The 17,048-nt window shown below is 40.7% G+C and overlaps 4 protein-coding genes across 13 annotated transcripts in view; 2 read left to right on the top strand and 2 right to left on the bottom strand.

The window, feature by feature from the left end:
• LOC105924673 (zinc finger protein 62 homolog) overlaps positions 1-8,260 on the bottom strand; it is a 120,171-nt gene extending 111,911 nt beyond the window's left edge. For 2 of the 3 annotated variants that reach the window (XR_004929584.1, XM_036132293.1), the window contains exons 1-2: positions 8,117-8,254; positions 208-348 (exon numbers count right to left, since the gene is read on the bottom strand). The gene's annotated coding sequence lies outside the window, so the exon portion shown is untranslated. Of the gene's footprint in view, positions 1-207; positions 349-8,116 lie in introns of all 3 variants that reach the window. The other variant, XM_036132295.1, reaches the window with a different exon arrangement.
• LOC110367769 (zinc finger protein 239-like) overlaps positions 1-17,048 on the top strand; it is a 577,202-nt gene that overhangs the window by 523,038 nt on the left and 37,116 nt on the right. The window lies entirely within an intron of this gene.
• Positions 1,986-8,103, bottom strand: LOC105922739 (zinc finger protein 501). The gene is made up of 3 exons (XM_036132329.1): positions 7,976-8,103; positions 5,344-5,627; positions 1,986-4,179 (listed from the first exon to the last, which is right to left on the bottom strand). Exons 2-3 carry the CDS (start codon positions 5,530-5,532, stop codon positions 3,172-3,174), a joined length of 1,197 nt encoding a protein of 398 aa, XP_035988222.1. The 5' UTR covers positions 5,533-5,627; positions 7,976-8,103; the 3' UTR covers positions 1,986-3,171.
• Positions 9,056-16,187, top strand: LOC105922738 (gastrula zinc finger protein XlCGF7.1). Its single transcript, XM_012858664.3, has 3 exons — positions 9,056-9,340; positions 14,145-14,473; positions 14,823-16,187. The coding sequence occupies exons 2-3, from the start codon at positions 14,240-14,242 to the stop codon at positions 15,570-15,572; spliced, it is 984 nt and encodes a 327-aa protein (XP_012714118.3). The 5' UTR covers positions 9,056-9,340; positions 14,145-14,239; the 3' UTR covers positions 15,573-16,187.

Genomic DNA, 17,048 nt, shown 5'->3' with positions numbered 1-17,048 from the left:
CATAAATGATTTACATTCCGTAGCCGTATTTTTTGAAGGAAGATGTAAAGTAAAAAATAAAAGAAAATAAAGCAGCGCCACACCGGAAGTTAGCATTAGCATGTAGCTGGTCCCGCTGAGCAGCAGCAACCAGGAGGTCAGCGCTGCTTTTCTCCAGCGGTAAAACTCCTGAACATTGTCCAGCAGCTCTGCTGAGGTTCAGCTCACCTTTCTTCAGCTGCGGGGACAACTGGAGCTGCTGCTGCTGCTCTCCTTGCTCCGGCTTCCCGGCGGACTGATTACGGTGTAGCACAGAGCGGAACTAAAGAGCGCACTTCCTGGTGTTCACCACTAGAGGGCCCCCTGCACCTGCTGGACACCAGTGCTGGAAGCTCACTGCCTTTTAAACGATGGATTCAGTAGAAAAGCTTCATTATTAACTTTATGAGGAATTATTAGAGTCATCAGGAGAATATCTGCGGTGAACAAACTTTATTGTCTCACAACAAACAATGAGTTTGTCACACTGTCTCTCCAATAACTCCACAAACGACACTAAGAGTCTGCAGTCTGTGAGATCTGAACCAGAGACCTAGAGCATTTCCAGGACAGCGCCCTGCTCTACCCACCAGACCACCTCCATGATTCTGGTTTACGTGACTTAACAAAAATGAACAAATAACTGAAAATAAGGACAAAGTGATTCTGTTGGTATTCTAAGGTTCTGTTTACGGTCTACGAAGGCGTAGAAGACGTGTGTTTGATAGAACCAGAACCTTCAGGGTTCCATTTACTTCAATTCAATTTTATTTATATCGCGCCAATTCATGAAACATGTCATCTCAAGGCACTTTACAAAGTCAAGTTCAATCATATTATACAGATTGGGATTATACAGATTGGGTCAGATTATACAGATATACTTGTTTTCTGTGTTTTTTTTATCGTTCTAAATGTTCATCAAAGTTTTATAGAAAGTTGACCACAGTGTGGACAAACAATGGAGCTCCTCCAATGATGCCAATTTCTGCGATAATTCATAAAAGACGGGATTAACAACAGCGTTCATGGTCCGTTAAACGGTTACAAACACGCTGCTGGTTCCACAGGTTGTTGGTCCAATTCCGATTCACGCCATCTCACAGGCTAATGTCTGTTTGCACACTTTTAGCTTATTTTGGACACTCATGTAACTTTTACAGTTCTTCAACATGAAGATTTCAATTTCCTTGAATAAGTATTTGCACCCTTCTTAACTTCTCTGAAAATATTTGTCTGAGACGTTCATGCAGTTGCGCAGTAATTTACGCTGTCCTGTAAATTGATGCTATCTGTCTTTTTTTACTTTATAATTTAAATGTCATCAGATGTGAAGGACTATTTGCACATTTTTAGCTCCACGTGAAGTGTTGTAGTGCGTTTAACTGAACATTATGTCTAGATGTGTGTTTGTGTGTCGTGTGTGTGCTCTGAGCTGGTATCTCACCAAACTTTCATCATGTTTAATGAAAATAAAGGTTCTTGATATCTATTATGTTGGTATTTTAATTAGCTATTTGTCTTTTTGATTAATGTGTAATTCATTTATTTCTTGGCTGTTTTTTCACTAAACATGTGGAGATTTTGACCTAAAGTACACTAGTAGAGTTCAATTAGATTTTAAGAGAATCCTCCTTTTAATGTAAAAAAATAAAGAGCCAGGTCACATCACACACAGGAAGACGATCAACTCACAAGAACTGTGACGGTTTACTTTGTCATTAAATTAAAACATAACAAGTTAAAACCAGGGAAATAGTTAAAAAAGAAAAATCATACATATAGTGGAAAATGTATCTGTATGTGTAACACTTACTAAAGTTTACATTCAGTTTGTAGTGGCGTATATCTGGAGTTTTTTGCTAAAGTGAGTCACGTTTGGCTTGGATTTTCTGTTTTTTCTCTTATTAGTTGTTGTACATCTGTCCAAAATGTCATTGTATGTGTACAATGATGGAATAAAGAAGAAACTTGTTCTGTATTTATTTCACGAGATGTGCAAAAATAGTCAATATCAACCTTAAATCTTTCCAGTGTTTTTTTTTTTTTTTTTTTTTGCTGGGTATTTATTGTGTACAAGGTAACCTATTTAACATTATTTGTTACGCTAGAACTCTCTCCATGTAACCAGATGTGGTTCCAGTTAACTTCTCCACTTATAGAGGACCAACAGGACCTGCTATAAGGTATAGCAATCCTCTATAAACCTGATCATTTTACTGGAACATTTTTTTTGTGGCTCCTGCTTCTTTATGGCACTGGTATTATATCAGGTTTTGTTCCTTTGAAGACACTGTTTGGTAAAGCACTGATACAGCTGACAACTGCATACTCTGTAGGTGTTACAGGGATTTTAAATGTAGACAGTAATTCGGTATATTACGCAAGGAGTGGAGTGTGGAGAAAACAGTGTAATAAAACAACAGAGCTGCTTTATTACTCTGTTAGAAGTCCGAGAAAAAATAAAAATCTGAGCAGAATGAAAGTGAAACTAGATTTAAGTGATCTAGTTTCACTGGTAGCCTTCCTATCGGGCCTCCTGTTGCTCCTCTGCTTCGTTTCGGCAGGTGTGGAGCAGAGGACAGGTGAAGGTGTTCAGGGGGGCTCCTGTGATTGGCCAGCAGGGGGCGCCACCTGTCTATGGCCCAAGAGTCAAACAAACAGGAACCAGCAGAGCCGGTTCTGGTTCTGGTTCTGGTTCTGGTCAGCAGGTCAAACTGATGAACAGGTTCAGGTTGTTGTAGAAGGAGCTGAGAATGTCTGGATGAGGAACTTTTCTTAATAAATTAAGGCTGGAGGCAGATTTCAGTCCCAGGTGACTAAAGATGCTGCTGGGACGATAATTCAGTAACAATGTGCATCAATGATAGAAAGAAGGGTCAATAAAAGTTCAATAGAATAACTATTTTCCTTCCATATGCAGATTAATATTACATCATTACATCCCAACCAATCACAACGCAGACCCAGGAAGCTCTGCCCCTTCAGCGAGGTCAAAGAGCACGCCTTCTTTTTTTAAAAAACTTGTAGTTTTGATAAAAAGTTTTTAGATACTAACCTATACTGACTTTGTTAATGTAACATTAAACCTGACTTCATTTGTTTCTTTAAATGACATTTGATTTTGAAAGTTGCAGCACGCTGGACACAATTTTATGGTCTTCCTCCCACGTGGATCTGTCTGTGTTCCCTTGCACCTGATATTGTTTTAAACGTTGCAGCACACTTGCCACAGCTGTATGGTCTCTCTCCGGTATGTATGCGGTGATGTTTCTTTAAATCAGCTTGGATTTTAAAGGTTGCTTCACACTGGTCACATGTGTATGGTCTCTCTCCAGTGTGGATCCTTCGATGCAGCTTTAAGGTATATTTTCTTTGAAAGGTTGCAGAACACTGGTCACAACTGTAAGGTCTTTCACCAGTGTGGATCCTTTGATGCATCTTGCAATCAGTTCTGGTTCTAAAAGTTGCATCACACTGGTCACAGCTGTATGGTCTCTCCCCAGTGTGGATCCTTTGATGTTTCGGTAAACTAGATTTAGTTTTAAAAGCGGCACCACACTGGTCACAGCTGTATGGTCTCTCATCGGTGTGATTCCGTTGATGTACCCTTAAGTCGTAATTTGTTTTGAAAGTTGCAGAACACTGGTCACAGCAATATGGTCTCTCCTGAGTGTGGATCCGTCGATGTTTAAATAAACCAGGTTTAGTTTTAAAAGCTGCTTCACATTTGTCACAGCTGTATGGTCTGTCTTCACTATGATTCCGTTGATGTACCGTTAAATCATATTTAGTCTTGAAACTTGCACCACACTGGTCACAGCAGTATGGTCTCTCCTGAGTGTGGATCCGTTTATGTTTCAGCAAAGTGGATTTAGTTTTAAATGCTAGTACACATTGGTCACAGGTGTAGGGTCTCTCTTCATTGTGGATCTGTTGATGCACCATTAAATTATTCTTAGTTTTAAAAGCTGTTCTGCACTGGTCACAGATGTATGGTCTCTCTCCAATGTGGAGTCGTTGATGCGCCATGAAATTTCCTTTAGTGTTAAAAGAGGCTCCACACTGGACACAGCTGTATTTCTTTTCCAAAGACTGACCATGCGTCGTTCCTTTAAACTGTGCGGTGAGGGCTCCACCAGTGTGATAATCTTCATGTTCCTGTGTTTAGAGATAAGGAGAGATAAAGGCTGTCTTTAAACTCAAAGTGTGAAACCATTACCACTCGTTTACGTTCATAACATTTGTAACATATGCAACATTTACAAAACTCTCTTGAAATGCTAAAGCAAGAAAACCTGCTCATTTTGAAACTAAGATTCCATAAAGGTAACACCAGTGTTACAAGCCAAAGATGATAGGTGGGTTTTTGAGAAGAAATTTAAACCCTAACAAAGATGAGTCTTGTTTCAGCAAATACTGTGAGCTGTTGCTTTAGACTTGATTTACTCAGGCAGTGATGGAGACCGAGATCAAAATCCCTGTTTGTACCCTAAACTTGGCCAACTGAGTCACACCTAAAAGTAGGGCTGGATGATATGGCTTGAAAATAAAATCTCTGTTTTTATTACACCAAATTTGATAAACAATGTTTTTCCCCCACCTTTTTGTTTCACAAAAAGAAATTACAGAAATGATTTTAAAAAATTGTTTTTATGTCAAGCGTCTCGTCTGGGAGTTGACCTGAATTCAAAGTGCAACTAAATACAAGCTGTGAAATATGCTTGTAAAACAAGATGGCCGCCCTGCCATTGTAAACAATATTACAGTATTACAAATTGTCTGCTTTACTTCACTTGTGTAACTTCAAACTAACTTAAAAAAATAAGTAAATTAGTAACTAAAATTGTGTTAGGGTAAAAAAAGTTTCCTCTTATAAAAGCCTTCATATCTTTATTGAGAAAAGTAAAAATACTTACAATAACCTGTCATAAATATAACTTGACAAATATTAATTTGTGGCTGAGTCTGGATGACAGCACCTTCTTTACTTTTTTTGTACGTTTCTGCTTCATTTTGGAATTAAGGTGGGATGTACTTAGTTGGGTGTAAAATAAAAACAGTCCAAGGAGAAATTTAGAAGGAAAACACAGGAGCCCTGATGTTTAGGAGGACTTGGAAAGAAAGTCTGACATTCAGGGCTGGATTAAAACCTAACAGCAGAAGATGAGGCATTTCCTTCACCTGTTTGTGTCGATCAAAGAATTTTCTTTTTTCTGCACAAAATCACTGAAAATATTTGATAATTTTTTTCAGTTGCTTTATTCTTTTTTATTTTCCTTCAATTTTGATCCCTGTAGAGATGAATAAGACCTGAACACTGACCTGTAGGCCACTGGGACCAGACGAGGCGGCTGAGTTGGTCTGGTTTGTGGTGTTCAGAGTGAGCTGGTCAGGTTGTTGGTCCTGGTGTTCCTCAACTTTGACTTCGTCATTCTGCTCCTCCTTCACTACAATTGTCATCTCGTGGTTCTCCTCCTTCACCTCAATCTTCATCTCGTGGTTCTCCATCATTCTGCTACTGCCTGATAAACTGCAGAACCTCTCTGGTCTTCAGGTCTTCTGATTGTTCAGCTGAAGCTCTTGGTAGAGATGTTGTGAGATGGAACCTGTTAGACACAATCAGGTGTAAGGTTTTTTAGACATTTTTAAAATTCTTCAAATCCAACCTTACTTCCACTTCCTTCCTGTCTAGTTTCATTAAGGCGTCTGATTGGTCCAGCTGAATATCAATTAACTTCCTGTCTCTGAAGTCTCACTTTGCCCAGAAATGAAACTTCTACCAAACAGATTTTTAACAACCCTCAATAGATCAATGAACAACCAATAGCCATCAACCCTCACACTTCAACAGATCCAACACGACTGGACCGGAAACTCGGTCATGTTGATAGTACACCAGTAAACAGCGGTACAAAGGACCAGCATTACTGAGCATTACTTCTGTGAGCAATGGCTTTGTCAAGTACTTGACTGCGTTACAGAGACACATCAGATGATGCATCTTTCAAAAGGTACAAAGCAAAGATAGCTATTATTGGTATATCTTACATTCCATTTCCCTTGGAAAACAAAAACAGGAGCGGGCAATGAAGTAAACTCAAGTAAAAAGCGTTCTAGTTAACACCGTCAGAGAAGTCGGTGAGAAGTCTACCTGTATGTTAGACCCAATCCCAACCAAGTTGTTTAAGGAGGTATTCCCTTTGATCAGTGGCACTATTTTAGACATGATTAATCTATCCTTGGTAAATGGATATGTACCACAGGCTTTTAAAGTAGCTGTTATTAAACCTTTACTTAAGAAACCTTCACTTGATCAAGATGAGTTAGTAAATTACAGACCTATATCTAATCTTCTTTTCTTATCTAAAATTCTTGAGAAAGTAGTTGCTAATCAACTATGTGAACATTTACAAAGTAATGACCTACTTGAGGAGTTTCAGTCAGAGCTCATCATAGCACTGAAACAGCTCTGGTGAAGGTCACTAATGATATTCTCATGGCCTCAGATAATGGACTTGTGTCTATACTTGTCCTGTTAGATCTCTGTGCTGCATTTGATACAGTTGATCACAATATTCTCCTACAAAGACTTGAGCATACTGTAGGGATTAAGGGGAAAGCATTAGGCTGGTTTAAATCTTATCTGTCAGACAGATTCCAGTTTGTTCTAATTCCTGCTCTGTCTTCTCTAGCCTCCAGTGGGTCGAGGCAGATGAGCAATTTTCCAAGGATGTTGACATTGTCACATTTGTTACACTCTGCGGCGTCCGTAGTAGGTATTACTCAATTCTCAGGCGGTAATAATTCAACTGAGTCGATAATTCATCTGGTGCACCACTAGATGGATGTAAATCTTACACACTGGGGCTTTAAGAGATCACCGATCACCATCATTCTGGATTTTTTTTCTGACCACATTTCCTCCTTCAAGACGATGGTTCCCCTCCATCCTTCCAGTTTTGATAATACGTTGGACAGTTCTCACCCCAGTTTAATAGTTTCTGCAACCTCCTTAGATGTCTTCTCTGCTGATTTGACCCATAAGCAGACTAATATCTTTTCCACAATCACAAGATGTTTTTTAGCTACTCAGCTACTCTGTGCATCAGCTGGGATTAATAACTTGTTGCCACCTGGAAGATGGTCAGTAGTAATTATCATCAGTTAAATTCAGGTGGCAGCTTTATTTTGGTAAGGCAGTGCATGTTATATGTTTTCTAAATCTGTTAATGCCTTCAGTGTCACTGGCCTTAATTAATTAGTTAACATGTCACTTACTATTCTAAACAGTAAAGAGGAAGAGGGGCATCCCTGTCTTACTTGTGATATTATTAGAAAGGATATTTCAGTTATGGAGACCCTGTGAATTCCTAATCTTTTGTTAAAAGATTGAATCTAATGCGTTGTTTAAAAGTTTAGGAATGTTTGCAAAACAACCCATTAGGTGTTGATCCAATTAATTGAAAATATCTTTAAAAATTCAAAAGGGGATTTTCTTAATTGCCACTTTAAAGATGAAAAATTGTAACGTAGTTGATGTAAAATGAAAAAACAAGATTTTTTACATTGACTAAAATGAAATCAGAAATTTCTTTATATGCAGAAATTTGTGGGGTGACTGTGAGAAAAACACGTCCACTGATAGATTTCAGGAAATATCCAAAAACAAATAATAAAACCACGACTATTGCTAATTTGTAAATTAGCTAAATGGTCAATATCTCCTAAAGTGAAGGAAACCCATTTCTAAACCATAAATGATTTACATCCCGTAGCCGTATTTCTTGAAGGAAGATGTAAAGTAAAAAATAAAATAAAGCAGCGCTACACCGGAAGTTAGCATTAGCATGTAGCTGGTCCCGCTGAGCAGCAGCAACCAGGAGCTCAGCGCTGCTTTTCTCCAGCGGTAAAACTCCTGAACATTGTCCAGCAGCTCTGCTGAGGTTCAGCTCACCTTTCTTCAGCTGCGGGGACAACTGGAGCTGCTGCTGCTGCTCTCCTTGCTCCGGCTTCCCGGCGGACTGATTACGGTGTAGCACAGAGCGGAACTAAAGAGCGCACTTCCTGGTGTTCACCACTAGAGGGCCCCCTGCACCTGCTAGAGGTGGAGACGGCAAAGAAGGCGACTTAAAATCATGTCAGCTCTGCAGTTAAAATTAGTGAATCAGAGGCAAAAAGTGTCACTAAACAAAAACTGGAGAAAGAATGTCAGAAAAGGAGAGATGGAGAAAAGAAAGAAGATATTTTAATTAAATCAAAATTGCAGGAGGAGAAATAAGAGCTGGAAGAAAAAGGAACAAGGTTTGGACACAGGGATCAGTGGAAGCGTTTTAAAATATAAAGCATCATACAGGGAAATATGAGCTCTGTGAGGAGGATGAAACTAAACTGTTGTTACAGTGAAACGTCTGAAGGAGGAGAAGCCCCTACCTCCTTGTTTCCTCGCTGCTTCCTCACATTCCTTCCCTTCGGCCTGAAGGAGGAGACGATCCAAAGGCCTGTCTTTGCTTACTTTGTCCATCATTTATACTTTGTCCGTAATTTTTGGCACTTCTTAGCTGGTATTATATCAGGTTTTATTCCTTTGAAGACAGTGTTTGGTAAAGCGCTGTTACAGCCGACAACTGCATACTCTGTAGGTGTTACAAGGATTTTAAATGTAGACAGTAATTCGGTATATTACACAAGGAGTCAGTTATCATTTAAGAGGAGTTGGACATGCACAATGTCATTTTCCAACCATTTCTTTTATAAAAGTATTTATTATTATTATGAAGAATATGTCATTTGTTCCAAAAGTAACATGTTGGGGAAGGAACCGTGGAGAAAACAGTGTAATAAATGACAAACTACAGATCTGCTTTATTATTCAGTTTGAAGTACGAGGAAGAAATAAAAATGTGAAGAGAATGAAAGTGAAAGTATATTTGTGTGATTTGCTTAAAGTAAGTGCAGAAGTGAGAGGTGTGAGGAAGCTTTTAATGGTCTCCTCCAGGTAAAGGATCCAGGCTGCAGTAGCGTTCAGATCCACTCCTCCTCACCACATGGTGGCGCTAGAGCAGCAATCCGCTGTTTGCTGACCGCCAATAAACACCAAGAAGTCTGATTTCCGCTACCAGCAGCTAGCTGCTGTTTCCATTGTTTGCTGCTGGACGCTTTCACAGCTTCCCACCATCCGAACCGCTCGGTCCACAACCAACCACACCCAACCAGGATCCAGTCCAGCAGGCGTCCCGGTTCCGACTGACCGCTGGATCCGCTCCAGAACCCGGAGGAGAAGCGGGACTCCCCCACGGCTCGGAGCTGGAAGCTGCACCGGGTGAGTCCAAAGGAGTCTTTAAGGCTCGGTTCCGACAGGCTGGAGGTCTGAGAGCCCAGCTGGACCTCAGCAGCTTCGCTCAGCGGGACCCGCTCTGGACACGTTCGGTTCTGCTGCTGTCCGGGTTCTGGTAGCCTTCCTGTCGGGCCTCCTGTTGCTCCTCTGCTTCGGTTCCGCAGGTGTGGAGCAGAGGACAGGTGAAGGTGTTCAGGGGGGCTCCTCTGATTGGCCAGCAGGGGGCGCCACCTGTCTATGGCCCAGAAGTCAGACAAACAGGAACCAGCAGAGCCGGTTCTGGTTCTGGTTCTGGTTCTGGTTCTGGTTCTGGTTCTGGTCAGCAGGTCGAACTGCTGAACAGGTTCAGGTTGTTGTAGAAGGAGCTGAGAATGTCTGGATGAGGAACTTTTCTTAATAAAATAAAGCTGGAGGCAGATTTCAGTCCCAGGTGACTAAAGATGCTGCTGGGACGATAATTCAGTAACAATGTTATAATAAAAGTTAAATAGAATAACAATTTTCCTTCCTTATGCATTCTAGCCTATAATGTAGTTAAATACATAGACATTATGAACGTAGACGCCTGGATGGGCGGGTTCTGCCTCTGCTGCGATGCGTCAGAGCGTCCGCCATGTTGGATGGGGCAAATCTGCAATTACTCAGTCACTTAAACAGTATAATCTCTGAATATACTTTAAATTCGTAGTATTTTTATTTTTGTAATACTACGAGTTTATTTTCGTATCCCTTTAGCTTTATTCTCCTGAATTTATTCTCGTAAAGAATCAAGTCAGGAAAATAAAAAGAATAATTATAAATATCTAACCTGGCCCTATTACTCCAGGAGTGAAATAATTCTGCAAACTGTGACTATTCTGGAAATGTTCCCCCTTAATTCTCATAATATGACGTTTTTCGTATAATATTACCACTTTTGTCTTTTATTTTTACTTTATTGTTCTGAATTTGTAAATAATTATCGATATCGATCAATATAATTTATATTTTATCAATATGCTTGTTTTTCTATGTCGTCCAGCCTTAATCCAGAAAAACATGATCAAATCTGGCTTTAGACTTTAATAATGGCCACAAGGACTGAAAAATACTTTTAGAAGACAGGAACGTGTTTTAGAAATATGGACATAAGACGAGAGATTAAAGCTGATTAATTTCTATCATCCTGGCTAGAGATGATCTCCTGACTGATGGGAGGCGCTAAGGTTACATTAAAGAGTTTTATTCCCACAGTTAAACGTCACTGAGCAGTCAGTGGGTTGGTCATCAGCGAGTTAATCCAACCAGAGACGAGAGGAAACATCAGAACCGGCACAGACGGCTGTGGACCTGACGGTAGACGGTAGACGGTCCTGGAAGGTCGTTAACGGCTGAACTACCAGAAGGGACGGTTAATGACTCCAGCTGTCCTGAATAACCAGGACGATTCTGGAGGACTGTGGTCCAGCAGCAGAGCTGAGGAGAAGTTAAGACGATGGACACTACGGCGGACGCTGATCCATCAGATCTGAGGTTCTGCTATAGAAGCTGCTCAGCATTAAAAAACAAGATGGTGGACAACATGCCATCAGGTTATCTAATGCTAAAGGTTTCACAGCTCAGAAAGAAATCTGAATGTTACTGAATACAAAAAAATAAAAACAAGCTATGGTGAGAAGAATATAAAAATAGAATATTTAGTTTAATAATCAGGAAAATAAACTGAAACAGGGAAAGTCTGGAAGATAATCAGACAAAGAAACGGTAAAATGAGGGTTTATAGTTCTCCACTTCTAGTTAATGAACCCCAGTTACAAACGAAGGAAAAGCAACAATAGTGGCACACATATGTTATAATTGACATTTCTGGTGATATTGGTGAAGAACGCTGGACAGGCAGAGCAACAGCCTGGTTAGAAGAAGCCTAACTCTAACCCTAAGCCACGCCTTAACCTCATGTTTATGTGAAATAAACGTTTAACGACAGACCAGCTAGGACTGGGCATTATGGCTTAAACATAAAATCCCCACACCCGCCTTTTCATTTCACAAAAAGAAATTAAAGAAGTTATTATTGCTGTTATGTCAATCATTTCGTCTGGAAGTCGACCTAAAAAGTTCAACTAAATCCATGCTTGTGAAACAAAGATGGCCGCCCTGCTGTAGTAAAGAAGGAGAATATAACAAAGTATTTACTGCTAGTGATTTTATACAATTAAATAAGAACAGGTTTTACACATGTGACTTCAAACTGACTTAAAAAATAAGTAAATGAATAAATTATCTCGTCTTATGGTAAAAATAGTTTCCTGTTTTTAACAATAGATTTTCCTGGACATAATCAGCATTGCTGCTATTATCTTTATGGAAATCCAGTCAGTGAATAGTAACTAAACAGTAACTAAATAAAACATTTAGTCAGACTATTACAGAATGTCTGAGTAAGGCATAAATAATTTAGACATTATGCCATTAATGGTGTCCTGGTTTCTACCTGTTGCCAATGTAGAGTTTCCATCAAATCTCGTTGTCTTGGCATCATTTAAGTGTCATTTTTTGATTTTAAATCAGTGATAAAGAGAAACGTGTTAAAAAGGACAAAAAAAAAGTTTGTCCTAACTTATATAAACTTTCTGGGTCATTCACTTCATCCGTGTCCTGTTAGAATACCAGTTGTAATTGGTATGACAGGATGTTGTCTGCCATCTAGTTACAGCGCTTTCACATGGCAGTCATAGGTTCAATTCCCCGTTAGATTTTAGAATGTTTTCTGCTTCTGCATTTTCTGGGAATAGAGATTCTATTTTTCTATTGTTTGCGGTTCTAGTGGAGACTTGGGCACCCTGTTTATGTGGACCCCCCCACCTGCAGAGGGGAACATGGAGGGGACTGGGTGCATTGTAAACTGGGTGGTAGGGAAGGGTACGGGCCGTGGCCGCATAAACTGCCTTTAGGGAGCAGACCATCAGCTCACTGATGGTAAAGCAGCCTGGGCTGCTGTGTGAGGGTGAACGGTACCATCTAGATTCTAGCTGGTACCTTCTAGGTCCTAGAAGGTACCAGCTAGAAATGGTTGAACTCACCTTAACACAGCCTGGGGTCTGGAAGACGGTAGTCTCGATTATCAAAGGGGTCCGGCCGGGGTGAGGGTCCTATCTCCAGCTGATTCCTTTGATTCTGCAGTTCCATCTCGTAAACGTTGAAGAAACATTGATCACAAACTGATAGAGCCAAAACCAGCTACCTTCCAAAGGCTGTAGGGGCGTTAACCTCTTGCTGAGACGTTTATGGCCTGTTGCAGGTTATGACCGCTCTACTGGTGATGCCTCATTCATTTCTCGGCTCTGATTGCACAGCTTTATAAATGAAGCCTTAAGATTACTGCGCGGTATTTACTGCAGGCATGAGTGCATCTTTGAGGGATTCATTCATGCAACAATACTAATTCACCTGGTTCATAAAGAGACCATCAGATCTTCTGGACCCTAAAGACTATTTAAGCTTCTGAGGAAATGTGTTTGGTCTGTGCAATCTACTGACTTTAATTTAAATATTAAAAAAGCTACATGCTGTTGATCGTCACACCGCCACTGCAAAATAAAAACCACCACACCTTCAGAATTAAGTTTAAAATAATGTAAAGGATATAATATATAGATGTCAGGAGGAGCCTCTGATGAACAACGAGCCTCATGTGACGTTTAACAGCTCCATCCTGGCCATTGACCTTTAACCCCTCGTAAAAGACCCAGCTCTTCTCTCCCACTCTAAATTACCATCATCCCCCCCACACTTTGACACACATGGAGATATTAAAGTTAAAGGGGAGTTTTCCTCTCCACTGTCGCTTCATGCATGCTCAGTATGAGGGATTGCTGCAAAGCCATCAACAATGCAGACGACTGTCCACTGTGGCTCTACGCTCTTTCAGGAGGAGTGAATGCTGCTTGGAGAGACTTGATGCAACCTGCTGGGTTTCCTTAGAGAGGAAACTTTCTCACCAACCTGGAGGATCTCATGGAGTCTGACTTTGGAAAGAGCCTTGATGATGATGTGTTAATTGGTGCTATATAAATAAAATAAAATTGAATTGAAAGTTCTAAGCCTGCTTTACGACCATGTTGGCACACACTGAGAAACTGAGCTCTAGTTAACCTTACATCTCTGCAAACACAGACTGTAGACTATACATGCCTTTCTGTTAAAGGTGGTAACATGTTTTGCACAAGGTTTAAATTTAGAAGCAGACCAGAAAATGTTCTATTACAGGATTTAAACTTGGGCTTTATCGTCATTCTGTCCGTGGTTACCTTGAAATAACTTCACTAGTTCTACAACTTTTACGAAATTCTTCCCCCTCTATAATGCTATAGCTCATGGAAAATCTGAATAAAAGCCTTGGTGTTGCTGTTTATAGTTCTGTTCCTTTGTAATGTTGTTGCTGGTGTACTATCAACACGGTGAATCTGCAGAGTCACTTCACCATCCAGTCTTGTTGCAACAATCTTTCTGAACTCTGATGATTATTGGTTGTTCATTGATTTATTGAGGGATGTTAAAAATCTGTTAGGGAGAAGTTATAGATCTGAGTAAAGTGAGGCTACAGAGAGAGGGAAGTGACCAATCAGATTCCTTAATGAAACTGGATGGGAAGGAAGTGGAATTGAGGTTAGAAATGAAAAATTAAAACCCTGCAAAGAGCAGATTGGTTTTAGTCATGTCCTGATTTAAACTTTGAAAGAGGAAGTACTTTATGTATTAGCTAAACATCTAAGAAGCCTTCAAACTGATCAACTGTCGTTTATAACAGGGTGCGGCTCAGAACATCTCTACCAAGACCTCCGGCTGAAGAATCAGAACATCTGAAGACCAGAGAGGTTCTGTAGATTATCAGGCTGGAGCAGAATGGAGGAGAACGAAGAGGTGAAAGCAGAGATGGAAGAGGAGATGTATGGGATGAAGATTGTGGTGAAGGAGGAGAATCATGAGACGATGATTGGGGTGAAGGAGGAGGAGATTGAGGAAGTTAAAGTTGAGGAGGACCTGGAGGAATACCAGGACCGAGAACCGGACCACTACAGTCTGAGCACCTCAAACTGGACCGACCCAGTCACATCCTCTGATCCCTCTGATCTACAGGTCAGTGTTTATAAAACTGTTGTCTAGAATCCATACTTAAAGTTCATGTGCACCAAAAAAGGTCACAGACAGGTCATACCGCACCGTACGTCTACGTTTAGAAGGAAAAAAGCTTGATTAGCACATTGTTGATGTAGAGAACCTGTTGTTTATAGGAAATGTTACGTCCATACTGGGTGAAAAATCAAAGTGATTTTGGTTAATCTTACAGTAAATGTCTTGCTTATTGCTCTTTTAAAACTGAGTGCAGCATTTAAATGTGTTACAGATGTTTCTTATACATATAAAAGTGTTTCTTTCAAATGTTAAAAGGTAAAGACAGTATTCATCTCTCCCAATCTGTAATTAGGAACACGAAGAGCATCGTCAGACTGATGGAGCCCTCACCAAAGCAGCTAAAGGACCAGCTCGTCGTCAGACTGGGGAAAGGAAATACAGCTGTGACCAGTGTGGAGCAACCTTTCAAACTAAACCCAATTTAAACAGACATCAACGAATCCACACTGGAGAGAGACCTTACAGATGTGATCAGTGTGGAGCAACTTTTCAGACCAAATATAGCTTAATGGTACATCAGCGGAGCCACACTGGAGAGAGACCATACAGCTGTGACCAGTGTGGAGCGACATTTAAAACTAAATCTAGTTTAATGACGCATCACTGGATCCACACCGGAGAGAGACCATACAGCTGTAACCAATGTGGAGCAACTTTTCAAATGAAATCTAGTTTAAAGATGCATCAACGTGTCCACACTGGAGAGAGACCATTCGTCTGTGACCAGTGTGGAGCAACTTTTCAAAGTAAACCTAATTTGAAGAGGCATCAACTAATCCACACTGGAGAGAGACCATTCAGTTGTGACCAGTGTGAAGCCAGTTTTAAAACAAAATCTAGTTTATTGGTGCATCAACGGATCCACACTGGAGAGAAACCATACAGCTGTGATTGGTGTGGGAAAAGCTTTGCTAAAAAATACACTTTGGATGCTCACAGACGAACGCACACCGGAGAACAGCCGTACTGGTGTGAACTGTGTGGAAAACTCTTTAGTATGAAATCAAATTTAAAGTCACATCAGCAAACTCACTGCAACTGAAGAGGACCTGTGCAGCTTTTCAGTCAATTTTGAGGGAAATGTTAGCTGTGTTGTAAAAGCGGATTAGGACTTTAATTTTTGCAATTAATTTGTGTTGTAAATGGTATCAATGAGCACTTATGAGCCATTACTTTGACCATCAGACTTTTTACTTCTGAAATGTACAACAACAGGGGACACTGCTCGTTTCAAAGCAGCCACAGAGGCAAACACATGGTTGAACCTTGATGCATGCGTCTGTGGACACAGGAACACCTGGGCACGACATAACCCAGGCTAAAGTTAGCGATAGAACCTGAATGCTGACTCAAAATGGGCTAATTGTAAGTTACACCTAATCACTGATATTCACTCAGACAAGAGGTTGAAGTTTAGTCTGACCATCATTCAGGTCATCATGAGGAACAGAGAGTTCTGGCTTTCACCCTAAGAGACAGTTAAAGTTTAAAGCTCTGGCTGTGATAGAAAACAGTAGCGTCTCTCTAAGCTTCTATGTAAGGGTTCTACAAACTTTAGACAGGTTTGTTCCACAAAGTTTGTTCTAGATCAGAGCATAGGAACTAAATGCTGCTTCTCCATGTCTGGTTCTGGTTCTGGTTCTGGTTCTGCAGAGCAGGCTGGAGCCAGAAGACCTGAGTGGTCTGGAGGGTTGATGCCCTGATAACAAGTCTGTGATGGATTTAGGTGCTAATTCAGGGATTTATAGACTAACAGAAGGATTTTAAAGTCTATTCTCTGAGAACCAGGGAGCCATGGAAGGACTTCAGAACCGGGTCCATGTTCTCTACGTTCTTAGTCTTAGTGAGGACTTCAGAACCGGGTCCATGTTCTCTACGTTCTTAGTCTTAGTGAGGACTTCAGAACCGGGTCCATGTTCTCTACGTTCTTAGTCTTAGTGGAAGGACTTCAGAACCGGGTCCATGTTCTCTACGTTCTTAGTCTTAGTGAGGACTTCAGAACCGGGTCCATGTTCTCTACGTTCTTAGTCTTAGTGAGGACTTCAGAACCGGGTCCATGTTCTCTACGTTCTTAGTCTTAGTGAGGACTTCAGAACCGGGTCCATGTTCTCTACGTTCTTAGTCTTAGTGAGGACTTCAGAACCGGGTCCATGTTCTCTACTTTCTTAGTCCTAGTGAGGACTTCAGAACCAGGTCCATGTTCTCTACTTTCTTAGTGAGGACTTCAGAACCGGGTCCATGTTCTCTACGTTCTTAGTCTTAGTGAGGACTTCAGAACCGGGTCCATGTTCTCTACGTTCTTAGTCTTAGTGAGGACTTCAGAACCGGGTCCATGTTCTCTACGTTCTTAGTCTTAGTGAGGACTTCAGAACCGGGTCCATGTTCTCTACGTTCTTAGTCTTAGTGAGGACTTCAGAACCGGGTCCATGTTCTCTACGTTCTTAGTCTTAGTGGAAGGACTTCAGAACCGGGTCCATGTTCTCTACGTTCTTAGTCTTAGTGAGGACTTCAGAACCGG

The sequence above is a fragment of the Fundulus heteroclitus genome, unplaced genomic scaffold (assembly GCF_011125445.2).
Source record: "Fundulus heteroclitus isolate FHET01 unplaced genomic scaffold, MU-UCD_Fhet_4.1 scaffold_49, whole genome shotgun sequence".
Lineage (NCBI taxonomy): Eukaryota > Metazoa > Chordata > Actinopteri > Cyprinodontiformes > Fundulidae > Fundulus > Fundulus heteroclitus.
This window is presented reverse-complemented; position numbering and strand designations above follow the sequence as displayed.

Bases quoted from the DNA above. Each gene is read 5' to 3' on its own strand.
- LOC105922739 (XM_036132329.1), bottom strand. From the start codon at position 5,532: ATGATGGAGAACCACGAGATGAAGATTGAGGTGAAGGAGGAGAACCAC. The intron at 4,180-5,343 runs GTCAGTGTTCAG...CTCTAAACACAG, and splicing joins CTGGTCCCAGTGGCCTACAG to GAACATGAAGATTATCACAC.
- LOC105922738 (XM_012858664.3), top strand. From the start codon at position 14,240: ATGGAGGAGAACGAAGAGGTGAAAGCAGAGATGGAAGAGGAGATGTAT. The intron at 14,474-14,822 runs GTCAGTGTTTAT...ATCTGTAATTAG, and splicing joins CTGATCCCTCTGATCTACAG to GAACACGAAGAGCATCGTCA.